General features: G+C 43.1%; 1 protein-coding gene across 14 annotated transcripts in view; it reads right to left on the reverse strand.

The window, feature by feature from the left end:
• The window catches only part of IQCA1 (IQ motif containing with AAA domain 1), a 230,963-nt gene that overhangs the window by 203,545 nt on the left and 6,187 nt on the right, over nucleotides 1-21,231 (reverse strand). For all 14 annotated transcript variants that reach the window (XR_005554642.1, XR_005554640.1, XR_005554639.1 and 11 more), the window contains exon 2: nucleotides 646-973. Coding sequence is in view for 9 of the 14 variants with exons in the window: in XM_039326226.1 (XP_039182160.1) it covers nucleotides 646-973 (328 nt within the window). In the remaining 5 variants the exon portion in view is untranslated. The remainder of the gene's footprint in view (nucleotides 1-645; nucleotides 974-21,231) is intronic.

A 21,231-nucleotide genomic window follows, 5' to 3' on the forward strand; every position in this document is an offset into this window, starting at 1 on the left:
AGATTATATTAAAGAGGTGAGAGATGATATAAAACGGGGTGAGAGAAGAGAGCATATTAAATGGGATGAGAGGATATTAAAAGGGGTGAGAGAAGAGAGGATATTAAAGGGGGTGAGGACTACCTGTACTTTATCACTTTTTTCTGGGGGGTTTTTTTTTGGTCATCAAGTTTTTGACACCTTGCTAGGCGACTGGTGGTACTTGAATACTGCCATATTCTAAAAGTGGTACAATCTGTGAAAAGGTTCAAAAACCTTGTACTAGAGTATATATTCTACAATATATACTACAGTACATACTCTAAATACACATTTAGAGTAATACTATAATCTGAATTTTTTAAAAATAAAACTACTGGAAATTATCATTTATCGTAACAGAAATATTGATCTCTGTATTTCTGAAGTGAAAATCATAAATTTTGCAATGCAAGAGTTGGAAAAACCAACAACCATAGGATAGTGAGTGGTGTTTTTCTATATGATCTTCTCAAGTAAAATTGGACATTGATAGAAAACTCTGATTTTTAAACAAACTTAAAATAAATAAATAAAATAAAACAGTCAAAAAAACAAAATAAAAAGCTGCACTATCTTGGGACTGGATGTAGGACAAGAAAATATGCATTTCTGGAGTATACTTACAGGGGATAATTTAAGATCCTGTAAAATGTCATCAAAGTAATGGTATTCTGAGTATTCCAATTCTACCATTTCATTCTTCAATTCCAAGATACGGCCCATTACACCATCCAGCACTTGACGAATAATTAAGCGTTTTTGTGGGTGAACAATCTGGTCATAAGCTGATTCTAAGTTGTGAAATATTTGTACATATTTGATGTAGAAAGTAGCAAGCATCTGAAAAATTAACAGGTGGTCTTTCAGTGGCTTTTGGGACTTCTCTTCAATCTCCTTTTGCAACAAGCAGTTGAGAGATTCTTGGGCTTCTTCCCATATTTTATTGTAAGTGCTAACAGGAAAGAGAAAAAAGTGTTAGTTCTGAAAGGAAGTATTAAATAATATACAATTGACAATAAAATCTTATAGATGTCAGTTTGAAATAAATCCCATTCTAATTCAGTTAAATTCAATTAAATGTACTTGTCAGATTATATAAAATTCTATACTTCATGAATTCATGATTTGGGGAACTATGGCTATTAAATCTGATACTGTCTTTTTAATTAATTCTTTGACAGAGGATAGTTCATTTGGCTTCAAAGAAGACAGTCGTACACACACATGCACATACACACCCCGAAGAAGATGTCACTGGACCCAATGATTCTGGTGTCAAACCTTCAAACGATTCTGTCTGCAGCCATCTTTACTTCGTTTTCGGTTGCCACAGCCATGGAAGGGGGGAGATATGTTCTTTTAGTTTAGCCATAACAAATACTTTCTTATGGGAACCAAGGTCAAGCTGCCTAAGTTTTGGCAGGCTGGATATACCATTAGAAAGCCTGCCAAAGTAGTTAATTGGGGATTATGATTTATGAAAACTGTAGGGGTGGAGAGCAGGAACTTTCAGTCTTGGGTTCACCTTTGTTCGTGCCGATACTATGTAGCCATTAAAAGTATTCTTTGAGGAAAGCAATTGCCTCAGAGTTCTTATTTCTACCAATCTCATCTATCGGAACCATGACATTAACCCAAGACTCCAAAATTCAATATCCCATGGGTTCCTCAGCCTCGGTTGCCTACCTATACCTTGGGAGGATGACAAAGACTCAGGAAGACGCAGAGATGGAAAAGAAAGGGGAGTCAATCTCGAGCCTCGCAGCAGATGGGACACAGGCTGCTGCTTTGGTGGAGTGTGGTTCTAGCAGCCGGAGTGAGACCAAAGGCCTCTGGAGAAGTCCCACTGGAGAAGGCCTCTGGAGAAGTCTGCTGGAGAAGGCCTCTGGAGAAGGCCTCTGGAGAAGTCCCACTGGAGAAGCTGACTCAGAGGGAGAAAGAAATAGTTCTCGGGGTGGTCAGACGCTGCCCTGCCGCTTAAGAGCACGCTGAAAGCTGCAGAGATTGAGTTCTCATTAATCTCATCACAAGGTTTCCAATCACCTATAGCTATGAAAGCTAAACGGCTGGCTGTCTGGGATGAATCCAGGGAGTGGAAGTAGTTAACCAAAATCCACAGCCACTCAGTGGAATGTCTGAATTGGAAATGGGCAAAGGAGAACAGGTGATCCGCCAGATGATCTCACAGGGGCGACAAGACAAGTGGCCCCGTGAGGCTCTGCCACCCTGGGGAAGTCCCAGTCCTATAGTGATCAAGCGGGCTGCCTCCCCATTGCCGAAGCCTGACCTGATGTCAAACCCAGTGCATTGGCGTAGCTCTGACCACTATCGATGCCATGCCAGTACAGATCGACCCCAATGACAGGTTAGTCCCGAATACTATCGGCGGTCTGCCAGCCCTGATCAATGCAGGCATCCTGCTAGCCCAGCGAGACGATGCCATTCTCCTAGCCCAGATCATCACCAATGCCCAGCTGATCCTGATCTTTATCGGCATCATGCCAGTCCTGACCGTCGTCTGCGCCCTACCAGCCCAAGACCCCCACCAGGGATTTTCTATCGGGGGGGGGATTTCAGCAGCCCCAACCAGAGTTGCCTGGTTTGCTACAGGCTCTCTGAAATCGCCGACCAGAAGATCCACTTCCCCTCAAGCCTACTTTCGATGGAGACCCCAAGAAGGTGACTATTTTCCTGAACCAGGTGTGGTCTCATGTGAATCATTATGACTGGGCCTATTTAGATAAAACCAAGATGATTGATACTGTAGCCGCAACTTTGGAAGGGGAAGCTGTGGACTGCATGGCTGGCCTACGAAAGGAGCAGGCACCAGAGATATGGAATTTCAATATATTCACATGTGGGCTGAGAGCCAGATTTGAGGATGAATCCCAGGCAGTACAAGCTGAAAAGGACATCCACGATGTGAAGCAGAGAGGTCGGCACGTAAGAGAGTACGTAAGGGAGTTTTGGAGAGTGGCAGGATGGATCAGACAATGGCCCAACCAGTCATTGATCCACTACTTCAAAGTGGCATTGGATCATAATCTATTCTAGAGGTGCATCTGCAGGGGGAATCATGATCAACTCCATGATTGGTACCGTTTGGCTACGAATCTGGCTTGGCTGGCTCAATGAAACCTCTCTCTCGGGTTTTTTTTAATGAATCTTTCCATTTCCTCCTTCTCCTTTGGGCTCATGGAGTATAATCTGGGCTTCGGGAGTTTTGCCCCAGGCTTGAATTCAATGGTACAGTCTGTGGGTTGGTGGGGGGGGGAGCTCATCTGCCCTCTCCTCACTGAAAACTTCAGCAAGGTCTCTGTATTCCTCTGGTATTTCTGTTAGTCCCTTTTCCTCTCCCATGGATGCTTTTTCTATTCTTGATTCTGGTAGCCCCCCTTGGGGTTTTAAGTCCATAGGGTCCCCCTTCGGGAATTTGATTTCTGTCGTCCTCCAATTTACCCAGGGGTTCCATTTTTTTAACCATTCCATCCCTAGGATCATTGGGCATTCCATGCCTGGGGCCACCACAAACGTTATGTCCTCCTCGTGTTTGCCCCGGGAGAGATGTACTGGTAGAGTGGCTATGGTAGCTGGCACCCCCCCCCCTGCTATGGATCAATCTAACTGGCCAAATGAGATTGGTTCTTCCAGTCTCCTCGATGGAATGCCCAGATTCCCCATTAGCATCGGGCTAATGAGGCAGCGGATGCAGCCAGAGTCTATTAAGGCTTTCACCTTCACGGCTTCGGGCATGGGGGGAATTAATATAGTCACTGTCTTGAGGATGGGTACGATGTGTCCACTTACCAAGGGTTCGCCCTCCGAGCTGTCACCTGAGGCGTCCACCGGCCCTGCGATGTAGACTGGAGTTCTTTCTCCCGATGAGCAGAAGTGGGGGGGTTCCGCAATTTCCATCATTCTCATGGCAATTTCTTTTGGCTTAGCTGAAGGCTTTCCGGATTTGCTGATGGGGGATCTGTCTGGGTTGTGCTGGGGGGCTTTGGAGCGGCATTCTACAGCTCGATACCCTTCTCTTCCGTACTTGAAACACCCCATTTTCTTCTTGGCTGTAGCCGATGGTTTCACTGGTTCGTGTGTCAACTCAGGCGGGGAGTGGCTCCATTGTTTTCCTCGGTGGTGTCTCTTCAATATGTCGATCTCTGCTTCCTCTGCCAAGATGTACCATTCCTCAAGTTGGTGTGGGTCCCCTCGGGGCAGGCAAGCGTCATAGAGGTCATAATTTAGTCTGTCTTTGAAATGGCTAAGGAGGATGTCTTCTGGCCAGTTCAGTTTGTTGGCAATGGCCCGGAATTCTTGTGTATATTCAGCCACTGGGCGTTTGCCTTGCCTCATCGTTTTTATCCTTTCGCGGGTTTTGCGATCAGCCAGGGGGTCTTCAAATCGTCTTCTCAGAGAGGACACGAAACGGTTGAAGTCGCTGAGTTCTGGGGCATTGGAGTCATGCAAGTTCACCACCCAGTCTGCAGCCGGTCCATCCAGGGCAGATTGCACGATCCGGATGCGGGCTTTGTCGCTGGGGATGTCCCGCCCATATTCCTCCATGTACCTGAGGACTTGGGTTAGGAAAAACCCCAAGCGTGTTGGCTCCCCTTTGAATTTCACATCCAACGGCGGATGTCTTGGAATGGATCGGTGCCTCCATTGTTGGTGGTAGTGTCTTCCGTCCAGATCGCCATCTGTGGTTTGGTAGGGGGTGCGGACTACTGGATCAGCAGATGTCCCCGGGGTTGCAGGTTCCACTTCCCCCTCGATGTCTCTCCCTTTGCGGCTTCAGGAGCTGAGGCGGCTGTAGGGCTCAGGATTCTCCTCTCCTAGGGAGCTGAGAGTTCTCTTCATCAGGTCAATAGCTTTCTCTAGGATCCAGTCTGAGTACGGTGCCCAGCTTTCTCCCTCTTCACTTGCATGCAGGGATTTCTCCATCTCCTGCTTCCATTCTGGTTGCTTGGCCCCCTGTCTCAGGGTCACCTTTCTTGATTTCTTTTCCCACTCACTTTTCTTTCCAACGCCCATTGACCAGCAAGGCTTGTGGTCCCGTGTCTCCACCACTTCTTCTCCTAAGGAATCTGACCTCTCGGATCCCAACATCTGGCAAGGTTTCAGTTGGGGCAGCGGCTCTCTTTCCAGGGAGTTTTCCCCCTTTCTTGCTCCATTGTCTGACATGGTAATTTTTTGCAAAATCCCCTGGCAAGGGTCTCCCTTCCAGGTGGATTAATTTTGCAAGTCCTGTCTAATGTAAGGACCCACCCCACTTTGCATCTTAAGAAGACAGAACTCTTGGAATAATTCTTCCAACAGGCATCCTTTATTAAGAGAAAATGGTTGCAGGCGTTCTAGACAGGACTTGGGGTCCAAACTCTCCCATTCAAGGTTTTAAGGGGTTCCCCAGTAGCCCCACCCAATCACCCCCTCTTCCAGTGACAATCTCAGGCATTACATTCCCACCCCCTTTTCCTTACTACCGGCTGGATGGAGACTTCAAAGAAAACTACATGAAAGGTAATACCTCCATTCTTATGGTTAGCTCTTTTGGCAATACACACATCCAGTCCCTTTGAAGTGTACCGAAGGAAGTGAGGGCCATAAAGCCCCTTTGTTCACCCCCTTCCCTTCATCGTATGGCAGAATCCATAGAGGGCAGAAATGGGGTTTTTTATAATTGATAACTAGAGATGAAATATAATTGAATTGGATTACTATCGAGTAAGAATCAAAGAAGGAGATGAGTGGAAAACTGCTTTTAACAGCCCCTTGGGTGTTTCCAGTTCAATGTTATGCCTTTCAAACTGCAGGTTCATACAATTGATATATCAAGTATTGTATAGCCACCTGTACAAGGGTGTTTTAGTTTATCTTGACAACATTCTCATCTACACAGAAATGATGGTGGAGCATGTCAAGTTAGTATGGGAAGTGTTCAGAAAATTGCTGATGCTAAACTTTACTCCAAGCTCTCAAAATGTGAGTTCCATCAAACATGCCTGGATTACCTAGGATATAGAATTTCCAGTGAAGGCATTGAGATGGATCCAGCTAAGGTGAAATCAGTGCTAAAATGGCAGCCCCCGCAAACCCATAAGCAACTCCAGAGTTTTTTGGGATTTGCAAACTTCTACCGGCAATTTATCCCCTCTTTGGCCGAGATTGCTCTGCCAGTTACAGAACTGTTAAGGACGGGGAGAAATGGGGGGGGGGAGCCAAGATCCTGCCAGCCTGCCATGGTCTATTGAATGCCAGACCTGCTTTTTAGAAGTTAAACAGACTGCTTGCAGCAGAACCCATTCTCAAACATCCCAATCCTGAGAAACAATTCATCATCCAAGCTGATGCCAGCGATATGGCTGTAGGAGCCATTCTCTTGCAAAAGAACGAGAATGGGGATTTACAGCCCTGCGCGTACACCTTCAATAAGTTAACAGACACTGTACGGAGGTGGGCGGACTGGGAGAAAGAGGCTTACATGGTGAGGTGGGCTCTGCTTACGTGGCATCCCTTCCTTGAAGGGAGTGACTTACCTTTTGAAGTATGGACTGATCACAAAAATCTGGAGGCACTAAAACCCCCCTGTAAGTTATCTCCTAAACAAGTTAGGTGGGCGCAGTATTTTAACTGTTTCAACTTCACACAAAAATATATCCCAGGAGGGAAAAATTTGCTAGTTGACACCCTGTTCAGATTGCCCTAATAATACAAAAGCAGACGAGGGGAGATTGTGAACTCCATTATTCCGCAACCAGAGTTAATCTTTCAAGTAACAACAAGGGGGACATCATAGGCAAAATCAACTGAACCTGATAGCCCATCAACATAGAGGCTAAAGGAGGAATTAAAAACCGATTCCTGGTTCCTGACAAATAAAGCCATACTGACTTGTCAAGACGGGTTGGCTTAGAAGGGATCAAACTGTATCTACCTGAAACCCTCAGGGTCCAGGCCCTCCAACGCAGCCATGATAGCAGGTCACTTTAGTTACTTAAAAACTTTACATTTAATTTGATGGCAGTTTTGGTGGCCAGGGTTAAAGAAAGACATTGAGAATTATGTGAAAAGCTGTGCAACTTGTGCAACAATGAAAAAACATCCAGGAAACCCCCCTGGACCATTGCAATGAGTCACAGACCCTTCCCAACCCTGGGAAGAAATTGCCATGGATTTTATTGTGGAATTACCGGAAAGTAGGGGAAAATACGGTAATATGGACTGTGATTGACCTTTTTTCTAAACAAGCTCATTTCATTGTCTCCATCGGTCTTCCTTCCGCAAAGAAACTAGCAAGAATGTTTCTCAAGCATATCTATCGGCTCCATGGAGCTCCAAAGTGGATTATTTCAGATAGAATGGTGCAATTCACTGGAGATACTTTCCGAAACTTATTGAGTCCACACAGGTACTATCATTGGCTTTTCATCTGTCTACTAATGGAGCTGCTGAAAAAGCTAACTTTATGGTAGAACGGTATATTAGATGCTACGGTGATTACCAACAAACAACATGGGCTGACCTCCTCCCCTTTGCCGAGGTGGCTTACAATAACACAGTACATAGCAGCACTGGATTGCTACTAGTAGAGAATTTATTCCCATTCCTGAACTTCCCCAGGACCTTCTTGCTTCTCAAACTTTAGATCAATGGGTGACTTCTTGGAAAACTATCTCTGACAATGCAAAAGCGGCTCTAACAAAGGCCTCAAAAATTTACAAAGAGCAGGCAGACAAGAGAAGGGGCCCCCAGAGGCCATTTCATGTGGGTGTAAAAGTTTACCTCTCTACAAAATATTTCTCAAACTGCCTAGTAAAAAATTGGGACCAAAATTCCTTGGACCTTTCCCCATAGTGCAGATGAGAAACCCAGTCACCATGGAACTAAAGGTCCCTCCCCTTTTAAGGAAAGTTCACCCGGTGTTCCACTGCAGCCTACTGAAGCCATACAGAGAGTCTTCATTACGACCTCCCCCAAAGTGGGCACCTGGTCCCCTTGTAGTGGAGGGAAAGACTCATTATGAAATAAAACGTATCCTTGATTCTAGGTTGTACTAGGGAAGGTTACAGTATCTAATGTAGTGGAAAGGTTACCCACTAACAGAAGCCACCTGGATAAAAAGTGCTGATGTAAAAGCTGTATGTAAATTTTAATATGTAAATTTTATAATAAGCATCCAAATAAGCCTAGGGGTGATTCCTGATTCTAACTCCTTTTTCTCTCTTCTTTAGAGGATCCGACTGTCAAATCTTCAAATGATTCTGTCTGCAGCCATCTTTACTTCATTTTCAGTTGTCACCGCCATGGGAGGGGAGAGATGTGTTCTTTTAGTTTAGCCATAACAAATACTTTCTTGTGGGAACCAAGGTCATGCTGCCTACGTTTTGGTGGGCTGGAGATACCATTAGAAAGCCCGCCAAAGTAGTTAATTGGGGATTGTGATTTATGACAACTGTAGGGGTGTGGAGCAGGAACTTTCAGTCTTGGGTTCATCTTTGTTCGTTCCGATACTATGTAGCCATTAAAGGTATTCTTTGAGGAAACCAATTACCTCAGAGTTCTTATTTCTACTAGTCTCATCTAATGTCGGAGATGTGAAAATGTAGATGCAACTTATTTTCATATTTGGTGGACTTGTAGAGATATTAAAGCTTTTGGGATTAAGATTTGGTGGAATATTCAAAAGATTTTTAAGAGAAAGATAAAGTTTACTCCGCAATTATTTTTGTTGGGTATTATTGTAGATTTTGATGTTAAAGAAATTAATTTGATGTTGAATCTTATAACAGCTGCAAAATTATTGGTGGGGCAATATTGGAAGAAAAACTCACTGCCTACTTTGGAAGAATGGATACTTAAGTTGTCTAATTTAGCAGAAATGGCAAAAATCTCCGCCTACTTGAAGGACCATTCACAAGAAAGATACATTATGGTTTGGAGAAGATGGATTGATTATATTCAAAAGAAATATGAAACTGAAAAGTATTATCTTGCTTTTGAGCAGAGTTTAGATAATTATTATTAGTTTTAATTATATTATTATTTTTGTTTTAATTTGTTAATATTTGTTTTGAGAAGGAGTTAAAGTGTGTTATGGTTTTGATTGATAGTATAGTTGGTTTATGTTAGTTAGATTATGTTTGTTTATTTGTTACCCTGTAATCAGCTCTGGGAAGTGGGGGAGGGGGGAAGGGGAGAGGGGTGGGGGGTTATATTGTAATAAATTTTTTAAAACTTTTAATAAAAAAAGAAAAAGAAATAAAATAAGAAGAAAGAAGAAAAAGAGAGTACTATGTTACTTGAGGGGCTCTTCCCTCTTAAAATAAAATTCATATCCAAAATCTTTCTATTTCTTTAACCATGTTCAAACAGGTGTTTCTTTTTTAAATATTCTCTCTGATAGGTCCCATCGTCTATTTTAATTTTCACTTTAGCCTTTTTCTTTTGCCCAGTATCTTTCTTAATCAATATGTTCTGCTGAATCAGAGAATCTTTCCATATTCTTGTAAGTGTTACTATAGATATAAAAAGTCAGTCTACAATATCACTGTAAGAGGCATTTGCCCATTCATGTTTGTTGAAAATCTTTTTCTTTCTTTTTCTGTTTCTCTTATCATTTATTGTCTCTTCAGTTCTAGTGGTTTTCCTGATATCTCTGCAGTCCATTTTGTCCAATCTTTTTTCTTATCCTCAAATTTGTTTTGTGATGTTAAAGTATAAGTTTTTTTTCCAAATCCAGTATTTCTTATAAAAAAAATTCCACTTCTTTGTTTTGTTAGGTTCTATCTTTAAGTCTCTATCCTCATATTTGTATTCAGTTAACAGTTTTATCTGTTCCTTCTCTATTGTTGTTTTCTGGGATTCTTTTGTTGTAAAGTTTAAATTTGAGATGAATTGGTTTATATTTTCAAAGTTATTTTGGATTTCTTTGTGGTTTAAAATCATTGTTGTTTGGATTAGTTGCAACATATCATATGTCTCCTTTTGAAAGGTATTTATTTTTTCTTGATAAGTTCTTTCTATAAGTCTCTGATTTTCCATGATGGCCAAGAATCCAAGTTTTCTTTTCTCTACAAATAGCTTTGGAGTCACAGTTAAGTAAATACTTGTAACCCAGAAAGTTCAAAAAGGTTTTTTTTGTTCCCTAAAGTTTATAAGTCTCTCTTTGTCTGCAGCCTAGATTGTTTTCTTTTTTTGTCACAGCTATTCTCTATTGTTAGAGCTTTGAAGGTCACAAGTAGAAATTAGTTTTTTCCACATTTTGGCAAGTCCTGTATGAAAGCCATAGCTATCATAGTCTTCATCCACCACTAGAGTCAGCACCAGTTTATTTTTCAAATTTTTAAAATAAACAATTGCCCTTAAAATGAAAATCGTAACCATTCAGCAATTTCAAACTTATCCAAATTTAGGTTTTATAGTCATTTCATTTTATTTCAATATGTTTTGGTCCTCCATAAAAGGTTTAATTCTCTGCTTCCGTTAGTAAAAGTGTGGGTCAAAGATCCTGCTCCTTCAGTTTTGGAGGTGTTTTTGCTTCTTGGGATTTTTTTTTCCTTCAGGAAAGTTGATAAGTAGGATAGAAAAAATCGATGTTCTTACCCAGATTCAAACGTGCTGTTTACAATCAGCTTAAAATATTGCTTTTGACTTTGGTTGCTTGTAGCTTGGGCTAGACTCTGAAGTTAGGCTAGCCTTTCTCCTGTTGGTTCTGGAAGGCTTCTCCTGGACCGATCGGGTTGACTGCCATCTCTCTGTGGTCCCCAGGACTTCCCTCTTTGCCGCCTCTTTGGAGCAGCTTCTGGCCCATTTAGGGTCCCCTAACAGAAGAAAATCAGCCAAAGGGCACGGACCAAACCCCTCGACTGCTGTGCTACTGGGCAAGACCGGAAGTCTCTCACTCTGTGAAATTAGATGTAGTTCAGGAGGAGCATATGGTGGACTAAAGTTGGGTTCATTGACACTGATGGCTCTGGATCAGCTGCATCCTGGTCATCGTCTTTATCATCATCTGAGTCTAGAGAGTAGGATTCTGGTGGATCTGGAATTGGCAAGTCCTCACCATGGGGTACACGACGCAGTGCGGAGGGAATGTTTAGATATTCCATGGTCCACTTCTTTCTTGAGATCCCTTTTGCAATTGCGGAAACCATGCAAAAAGAGCAGTCGCTAGTATGATTGGTGGGTTCCTTCCACACCATTGGGACTGCAAAAGGCATGGAGTTTTTCTTGTTTAGCCAATGTCGCAGATAAGTTGCACATATAATGCAATAATAATGAGGGGCCCAACTCTTGTCCTGATTCCCTATTTTGCATCCAAAATATAGGTGGTATGTCTTTTTTACCACTGTCATCATACTGCACTTTTGAGATGCAAATGTAACCTCGCCACAAATGTAGCAGAAGTTATCTGCATTGTTTACATGATTTCGAGGCATCTTGGCTTCTGAGGGAAAATATCATGCAACTGTTCCTTGGAAATGTTAGGCAATGATACTGTCACAAACCACTAGATGTAATTGTATGATGTGTAGATCTGACCAAGACAAATGTACCTTGCAATAAAAGAACAATAAAGTATAGTTCAGTAATAATCTTTAGTCTCAAAATGAAGATAAATTTATATGCTTCCATGTGGTACCATTTTTATTGTTCTACCATACTTTGTCGAGACGTTATGAGGCATCATGATCATTAGACATCTCTCTCCTTTGTAGCCAAATATACTCACTTGTGTATAAATCTTTATTGTGAAATATCTTGAAAACTTTAGCCAACCAGCACCTTTATCACCTGTTTTCTAATTCATCTAATCAAAATATGTAATAATTAACACATTTTATCTGGGAGGTCAATAATTTCCCAAAATTTGTGGACTAGTAGGCTGATTGCTCTATAGTTTCCTGGCTCTGTTTTTTTTTTTTTTCCTTTTTTGAAGATGGGGTCCACATCAGCTCTTTTCCAATCCTCAGGTAATTCCTTGATGTTCCAGGATGTTTGAAAGATATGGTACAATGGTTCTGAGATAACATCTGCCAGCTCATTCAGAACTCTGGGATGTAAACCATCAGGTCCCAGTGATTTATATTCGTCAAAATCAGATAGGTGTTCTCTAACCATTTTCTTGCTTATTTTAATTTTTATTTCTAGCCTGTCTTTTACAGTTTGGTTTTTGGTAGTTTGAGCTATAGTTTCTTTTTTGCCTGAAGACTGATCCAAAGAATGAGTTAAGCAGTTCTGCTTTCTTTCTACTGCATGTTACTTCCTTGCTATGATCTACTGTTTCCTTTTCTTGTTATTTATACGTTGAAAGAAACTTTTTATTATCTTTGACTTTTGTTGCAAGTCTTTGTTCATTCTGAGCCTTAGCTTTGCTGACTTTATCTTTGCAGATTCAGGCTATATGCTGGTATTCTGCCTTAGTTATGGCTTCCTCTTTCCAATTTTTGTAATTATCCTTTTTGTCTTTCAGTTTATTAGAGCAATCTTTGTGCAACCATGCTGGTTTCTCCTTGGATTTTCTTTTTCTATTGTGCTGGACTGTGCTTTTATGATCATATCTTTCAGAGCTTCCCATGCTTCTTGAGTTGTTTTCCCCTTTAGGATTTTCATCCATGGAATTTTTCTTAGGCTCTGAGTTTTTTAAAATCAGCTCTTTCAAAGTTTAAGAGACTGGTTGTGTTACGTTCTATTGCTTGTGTTTGCATTATATTGAATTTTAATATGATATGGTCACTCTCGCCCAAAGTTCTGGCAATTTCAACTCACTCTGTCATTTCTTCTCTATTAGTAAGAATTAGGTCTAGTATAGCTTTTCCTCTAGTTCCCTCCTCTACCTTTTGGATGACAATGTTGTCAACTAAGTTGGTTAGGAACCTGTTTGATGTCCCACTTGCTGCAGAGTTTGTCTCCCAGTTGATATCAGGGGTAGTTAAAGTCTCCCCTTACTACTGTGGTATGTTTCCTGCATACATTTGTTGATTAGCAAAAGTTCATCTATTTCTTCTGCTTGGTTAGGTGGCTGCAGTATACGCCTATAGCAATGTCATTATTTTTCCTTTTATATTGACCCATATGGATTCTAGGTTTTCACCCTTGGTTTTATGTATTTCTGTAGAGATGTAGTGGTCTTTTATATATAATGCAATTCCACCTTCTCTTTTGTTAGGTTTGCTTCTTTTGAATATTTAGTATCCTTCCATCAGGATATTCCAATCATGAGTTTCATGCCACTATGTTTCAGTAATGGCAACTATATCATATTTACCTTCATGTACTAGTATTTCAACTTCACCGTTTGTTCCCTAAACGTTGAGCATTAGGGTATAGGCATTTAAGTCCTTTATATATCTTAGGTATGTTTCTTATATCTCCTACTTTGTATCTGGGTTTTTTCTCCTTTCCATCACTACTTCACTGTGTTTTTCCTTTTTTCTTCTTCTTTCTCTTTACTCCCCACCTCCTTATATCTTTGATTATCTAGTGGTTTTTGCTTGGAAACAGGTTCTAAAGGTCTTGAATTGAGGGGTCTTCTTCTCTCAATTTTAGTTTAAAGCCCTTCTAATGAGATGAGCCAGTCGTTTTCTGAATATATTCTTTTCAGTTCTTGTGAGGTTCTCCATCCCTTGCCAGTAGCCCTTCATGTAAGTCAGAAGTGTCAAACTCGATTTCATTAAGGGCCGCATCAGCATTGTTGTTGCCCTCCGGGGGCTGGGTGTGTGTGGCTGGGTGCTCACAGCCGTCTGGATGGTGGTGGCCAGGGTGGGCACAGCCAGCTCGATGGCACTCATGTCAGGGGCTCCTGGGCAGGGCTGGGGGGATCCAGGGTTTTCGGTGGAGGGGGGCAGGACCAGGCGGGCACCTGAGGCTGATCCAATGGAGGAGCCTTGCTGACTCACTCGGGCCATGCAGGAGTCCCCAGAGGGCAGTGCGGGGTTCCTGGGGGCCTGGGCAGCAGGCGCCCGGCTTGGGCCTTGAGCTTCCTGGATGTTCGCTGTAGGAAGAGGTTGGCACTGCTACTGCTCACACCATATAGCTTGTCACGCCAATCGCGTCACTGCAGCCTCTTGCGGTACGATTGGTATGAGTTGTGTGACCACCTGTTGCAATCAGCAGCGGCGGCATGATCAGCACAACAAGCCTCATGCTGCTATCAGACTTATATTAGGCCTACCCACAAAAATTAAGCTTTGGCTTATTTGGGGGGTAGGTCCTTCAGGGAAACACGGTACAATAGCAAAGCTTTTGCAAATATTACTTCTGGAGATAGCTTGGGGGAAAATAGGGGAAAACCTATTTTTATTTTCTGGTAGCTATTAAGGAATTCTTTTTAACCAGGATTGAATAATACAGCTTTAAAATTTTGTTCATGAATAGGGAGAGACATTTTTTACAAAAAATGATAATTGCAATAGCACTTAAGACTTATATACCGCTTCATAGTGCTTTAAAGCCCTCTCTAAGTAGTTTACAAAGTCAGCATATTGCCCCCAACAATCTACCAACCTTGGAAGGATGGAGGGTCGAGTCAACCTTGAGCCAGTGAGGATCGAACTCCTGGCAATGAGCAGTGAGTTAGCTGGCAATATTGCATTCTAACCACTGCACCAACTCAAAACATAAAACTTATTTATTTGATTAAGGTTAAAATATTCATGTTACTACAATATTTCTGATAGCTCCCAATAGACTTTTGCTGATTAGATTTGAATGATAAGTTTTACAATTTGATTGTTGATTGGGTACGAGATATAAGAATATTTTTTTCTTTTTTATTGAAATACTAGAGAAGGTGTTTTAAGTTACTGAAGTTGTTTAAACTTGTCTGAAGAAAGAGGAGTCTTATATATTTTCTTTTTTCCATTTCTCAGGCATTTTTCTTTTTATCAGTTATATTTCTTTTAGTTTGCATTAGTCTTTTACAGTTATACTTTATGCTATAACTCTGGCAAAATTATTACAAAAAAGTGTTGTTAGCCAACCACATTATTTTTTACAAAGAAAACGGATGGTATAATTCAATGATGAATAAATAACATCTGATCTGCTGTGTTTTTTGGAGTATTATTGATTGCTTAAAATCTTTGGAGTGTGTAGCATAGAAATAACACAATAAAAAAGGATTGTATCAATTCTCAAGTAAATTAGCAATGATGGCATTGCTATCATTGTGCATGTGATTAGTGCATAAATTTTCAGCATTTTTTCTGATAATCCTCCCTTGTGCTTTTTGCCATACACACCATAGTCAGGTGGAGCCAGGAGACCAAACTTATTTCCTATATGTTTCTTGTCAAGTCCCTGCCTCTGGCTCTCATTTTTGTGGCTCTCGGGGAGAGTTCAGTCAACTCTATGTTTGCCTTGAGTTATTTACTATTTTCTCCAGTTTATTTATCTGATTTTCTTCTTTGGCCAACCTTTTTCTATAGCTCCTTCTGCTTCTTCATTCTAATACCTAGATCAGTAATGGCGAACCTTTTAGAGACTGAGTGCCCAAACTGCAACCCAAAACCCACCTATGCATCATCGAGTGCTGGGGGGGTATGGCCCATTGGCTGGGTGTGGCTGCAGTGGTAACGACAGACTGGGTGGGACTTAAAAGTTCAATCAATCAATTCCAACTTTGCAAGATCTTTTTTTTTTCCACAAGAAGATGAAATTGACTGATTGAACCTTTTTTTTTTTTTTTGCATACAGCGGCAGAGGCCTAAAGTGAAAAGGTTTATAAAACCCAGCTGATGGCCTAGGACTGGGGCGATGGCGCATGTGCCCACAGAGAGGGCTCTGAGTGCCGCCTCTGGCACCCATGCCAGAGGTTCGCCACCACTGACCTAGATATATCATTTTCTACTGCCCTCAGCTCCAGGATCTGTTATACATTTCTGAGTTGTCTGGTTTGTGAACCACTCAGTTGACTTTTACTACCCACTGGCATCCCTAGTGGTCAGTACCTCCCGACAAAGTGTTATGGAGTAGCATTTCATTCTCCTCAAGAAGACAGAAAATGGGATTTGCTGTGATGAGTATCAACAGACAGGATTTTGAATGTTGTATATGTCTAAAATAAACATCTTTAAATGCTACAGATCCTTTTATTCAAAACATGTTTTATTTTTATTTTTGAAAAAGCAGGAGCTTGTTTTAAAAACTTTTGCTCAAACCAAAAGGAAAAATGTTTCAAGGTTTTTTTTCAGAATTTTTCAGTTTTATTTTGAAAGAATTAGATATGTTTTTTCCTGATATTTTCTTGTTTTTTCTTCTGGATCTCTACATCTTTGACAGTGATTAGACAAATTTGCCTGACCTCAAAAATCTAAGCAGTTGGGATCTGAGATGGATGAGAAGCATCATAAAATACCAGGCTGCAAAAAAAATCAGGAAGATACTATTTGCCTGTCCCACTCAGTAACAGACAACGCATTTGCTTTAAAGATTTAAAACATTCTGAGAATGGCAGCTGTTCATTTGTACAGATCATCAGGAAATATCATCAGGAATAACAGAGTTGGAAGGGACCTTGGAAGTCTTTTAGTTTGAAAACCTTGGAGATCTTCTAGTCCAGGGCTTTTCAACTGGTGATACATGTACCACCTATGATACTTTGCCATGTGGCAGGTGGTACATGACCATTCTAGAGAAGTGTAGCGGGGGAAGGGAATGAGCCGAAGTGACCCAAGCCTGAGGGAGAGGCAGCTACAGCTGCAGGACTCTCTGGGCTCAGCAGAAGCCCCAGGAGCCAGCAGGGCTCCAGCTGATTGGCACTTCTGGAAGCAGTATGGAGCTTGAGGTGAACTGAAGAAAAAGGGGGTAAAGGAGAGGAGAGGCTATAAAAGAAGTTGGTTTGGGGAAAAAAAGACAACAGGGTAAGAGAAAGAGAGCTCAGCAGGCAGGGAGGAAACAGGGAAGAAGCAGCAGCTGTTGCTGGAAGAAAAGGCCCCCTGTTTCGTTTTCTCCAGCCAAGATAATGCAATCAGCACTGAGGAAATGAAAAGCTGGCAGACGAGCATGTCGGAAAGGAGGTGGGTTTATTTAGGTCTGGATCAGCTGGCAGCTTGATTGGGTTACCATAAGGATTTTTGTTCAGTTTTTACAGCGTTTTGTAATTCAGAGGCTCGGTTTGTCTGCTTTGGTTATTGGAATATTTTAGTCTATATTTTAGACTAGCAATGAGTCCAAAGTGTTGATTTCTGTAGGTTTAATCCCTTTAAACAAATGTAATTAGTTTTACCCCCTTATCTGTCTATGGTAGTGGTTCTCAACCTTCCTAATGCCGCGACCCTTTAATACAGTTCCTTATGTTGTGGTAACCCCCAACCATAAAATTATTTTCGTTGCTACTTCATAACTGTAATTTTGCTACTGTTATGAATCGTAATGGAAATATCTGATATGCAGGATGTATTTTCATTGTTACAAATTGAACATAATTAAAGTATAGTCATTATGCTTTCCTCTCTCTTTTTCTCTCTTTCCTCTCCCTTTCTCTATTCCCTCTCTTTCTATCTTTCCTCTCTTTCTCTTCCTCTCTTTCTCTTTCCTCTCCCTCTCTCTTTCCTCTCCCTCTTTCTCTCTTCCCTTTCTCTTTCCTCTCTCTTTCTCTTTCCTCTTTCTTGTTTCCCTTTCTCCTCTTTCTCTTCCTCTTTCTTTCATCTCTCTTTCTCTCTTCCCTTTCTCTTTCCTTTTTTCCTCTTCCCTTTCTCTTTCCTTTTTCTCTTTCCTCTCTCTCCCTTTCTCTTTCCTCTCCCTCTTTCTCTCTTCCCTTTCTCTTTCCTCTTTCTATCTTTCCTCTCTTTCTCCTCTCTTTCTCTTTCTTCTCCCTCTTTCTCTTCCCTTTCTTTCCTTTCTCTTTCTCTTTCCTCTTTCTCTTTCTCTCTTTCCTCTCCCTCTTTCTCTCTTCCCTCTTTCTCTCTTTCCTCTTTCTCTCTATCTTTCCTCTTTCTCTTTCCTTTCCCTCTTTCTCTTTCCTCTCTCTTTCTCTTACCTCTCTTTCCTAACTTTCCTCCCTCTCTCTTTCTTTCCTCTCCCTTTCTCTCTTCCCTCTTTCTTTCCTTTCTCTTTCTATCTTTCTTCTCCCTTTCTTTTTCCTCTCCCTCTCTCTTTTTCCTCTTTCCTCTCCCTCTCTCTCTTTCTCTCTTTGTCTTTCCTCTCCCTCTCTCTCTTTCTCTCTTTCCTCTCCCCCTCTCTTTCCTCTCTCTCTCCTCTCCTCTCCTCTCCTCTCCCCTCAATATCTCAGGTTTCCCCTTTCAGTGACTCTGGGCAGGTTAGAGTTCAAAGATGTATTACAATTAAAAATACTAAAAACTTTTTAAAAGAGTAATAACAGCAAAACCAATAAAAACAACAGAAGCATCCAAATTAAGTGAACACATTGGAATAATGCCCATAATAATTGGGCCATGAGGCGCAACTTCCCCCCAGGAGGCAGAAAGAATTCAGGCAAGTGGCATTTCGGAGCCATGCAAGTCAGCCCAAGGTTTGGTCGGGCCCTCCCAGGTGCAATTAGGGGCAGCTCCACGAGTCCCAGGCCCCTGACTCACGGAGGAAGCCGGCTGGGAGCTCACAATTAGCGGGCCTGCCAAGAGGCGGCTGACGCGGACATCCCCACAGCGGTCAGGCAGCCCCCAAACCGGACAAGATTCCTGGCCAGTCGGCCACGGGGCAGGAATGACTCCCTCACTGGGGCTGCTCAGCCTTCCCGGCCAGCCAGCTGGCCGGCCTTTCCAGGGCCAAATCCTGCCGAGCTCTGCCTGCTGCAGGAGGGTGAGCCGGGACAGGCTGGGCAGAGGGAAAGGAGGCGTGCTGCGATTTGCACAACTCCAATCCTGGTCCAGAGGAGTGCCCCCACCCCGGTGGATGGGAGCTGGGAGGGGGAAGCCCCTTTCCATGCCCAGAAAGCAGCACTTCCTCTCCTACTCCGGGAGTGGGAAAATGGGTGGAGGTCCCGGAAAGGACAAGTGTGGGGGGGGGGCAGGAGGCAGCAGAAGGCACTGAAAGGCGCCTGGGGCACCATGGACTGGACCGGGACACCGCCAGCCCCACCGGGACCAAAGCGATGCCACCGCCCCAGTCGGGACTGCCGCCCAGCCTGTGGAGACATGTGGCTGGCTCAGTGGCCTGGGAACTGCCCAGGAACCAATGCCCCTGCCGGCCACCGGCCACGCCAGCCGCCAGCCCCACCGGGACCGAAGCAATGCCGCCACCTCAGCCAGGACTGCCACTGGGCCTGGGAGACACATGGCCGGCTCGGCGGCCCAGTGACGGCCCAGGAACCAATGCCCCTGTTAGCTGCCGCCCCAGCCGGGATTGCTGCCCAGCCCGGGGAGACGCATGGCTGGCTCAGTGGCCCGGGAACTGCCCAGGAAGCCCCTGCCGGCCACCGCCCCTGCTGGCCCAGGAGACACATGGCTGGCTCAGCCCAGGGACAGCCCAGGAACCGCCCCAGCCGGGACTGCCACCCGGCCTGGGGAGACACGTGGCCGGCTCAGCTGCCCCTCCACCTGGTGCAGATAAGCCAGGGGGCTGCACTACCTGCCCGGAGGCTGCTTCATGGAGGTGCTCCACGGACTCAAAGCCCCCTCCCTACCCCTGCCACTCACCCTCCATCTCCGGCTCTGCTGCTGCTTGGTCAACTGGGGCCGCGGCTTGCGAGAGGGCTGGCCCGCTCAGCGGAGGCTCTGCTGGGCCACTCCCAGCAGAGATCCCAGGGCTTCCCTGTGCAGTTCCCCAGCCATGTGCACCTCGGACCGGGCCAGCCAGGGAAAGGGCCTTCCTGGCCACCCTTCTCCCAGGGGGCAGGGCACCTGACTGCAGGGCCAATCAGGAGCTCTGTGAGGGAACAAGTCTGCATGAGAGAGAGAGAAAGAGAGAGAGAAGGGAAGCGCAAGTGCCTCTCTGACTCTGTCTCTCTCTGCAAATGGCGGAGGAGGCTCCGGAGCCGCAGGAGGTTAGGCAACCCCTGTGAAAGGGTCGTTTGACTCCCAAAGGGGTCACGACCCACAGGTTGAGAACCGCTGGTCTATGGGTTTTAGAAAGTTTTCTTTGAAGGTAAACAGGCTTAATTTAAGGCTAAAGCCTTTTGCAATTGCCGGAGCCTTTCAGTCTCGAGTTGCAACATTGTGACACATGACACACCTGAGGCAGCTTAAAGAACGCCCCCCCCCCGGAGTTTATGTATTTATTTTGTGAGCCTTTCTTGCTTTGCACTTAATTCCTGTGTCTTTAAGGGTACAGGGAAGGGATTGAAGGGGGTGCATTCTTACTACACTGTGGAAGGAGAACTCAGAAGGGAGAGAGGAAGAAAGGCCAACCAGCTAGTTCAGGGGTCTACAAACTTAGCAACTTTAAGACCTGTGGACTTCAACTCCCAGAATTCCTCAACCAGCCATGAGGGCTGAGGAATTCTGGGAGTTGAAAGTCACAAGTCTTAAAAGTGCCAAGTTTGAAGACCCCTGAGCTAGCTGGTAGTGGTGCATATTAATAAACATGGATAAATTCATTATACATTTGTCAGTGCAAAGGGAAAGTGATTCAGCAAAAGAACAGCCACCAAAGAAATTAGAACTGGTATTTTTTTTCTTTTTTTTCTGACAGTTTGTAATATTTTATTAGATTATAGAATAAAATACAAAAGTACAAAAGCAAATAGTAGGACACAATGGGAAGGAAAAAGGGGGAAAAGTGAGGGGGAGAAGGGAAAAAGAACTGACTTTCTCTGTTGCAATAGAAGGAAGCATAAACATTGAACCTCAACTTTTTACTTTTCCATATTATAAACTAGCCATTTCTATAACAGCAAATGAATCTAATCAGTAAAACCCCAAATTCCCCCCTTTTTTTAGTCATCAAGTTTTTGACATCTTGTTAAGCACTGGTGGTACTCAAATATTGTCATGTCCTAAAAGTGGTACAATCTGTGAAAAGGTTGAAAAGCCCTATTCTAGTCCTCCAAATCCAGGGCTATAAACTAGATTGAGGATTAAAATAATACCCATGAAGGAGGCACTATCACACAACATCCATGTTGTTTCCAAGAAAAGGTCCCCATTTTCATTTTTCAGAAAAAAGAAAACCTTAAGAAAAATTTTCCTCTTTTTCAAAAGTTTTAAATAATTATTTTTAATTTAAATAACTAATGTTTCATATAGGAGGAAATATTGTGGAAGATGCTGCATTATAATTTCTTAATATCTTATTTTCTACATGTAGGAATTATTT

This window comes from Crotalus tigris, unplaced genomic scaffold (assembly GCF_016545835.1).
Source record: "Crotalus tigris isolate CLP2741 ecotype Arizona unplaced genomic scaffold, ASM1654583v1 scf7180000024340.7048381, whole genome shotgun sequence".
Taxonomy (NCBI): domain Eukaryota; kingdom Metazoa; phylum Chordata; class Lepidosauria; order Squamata; family Viperidae; genus Crotalus; species Crotalus tigris.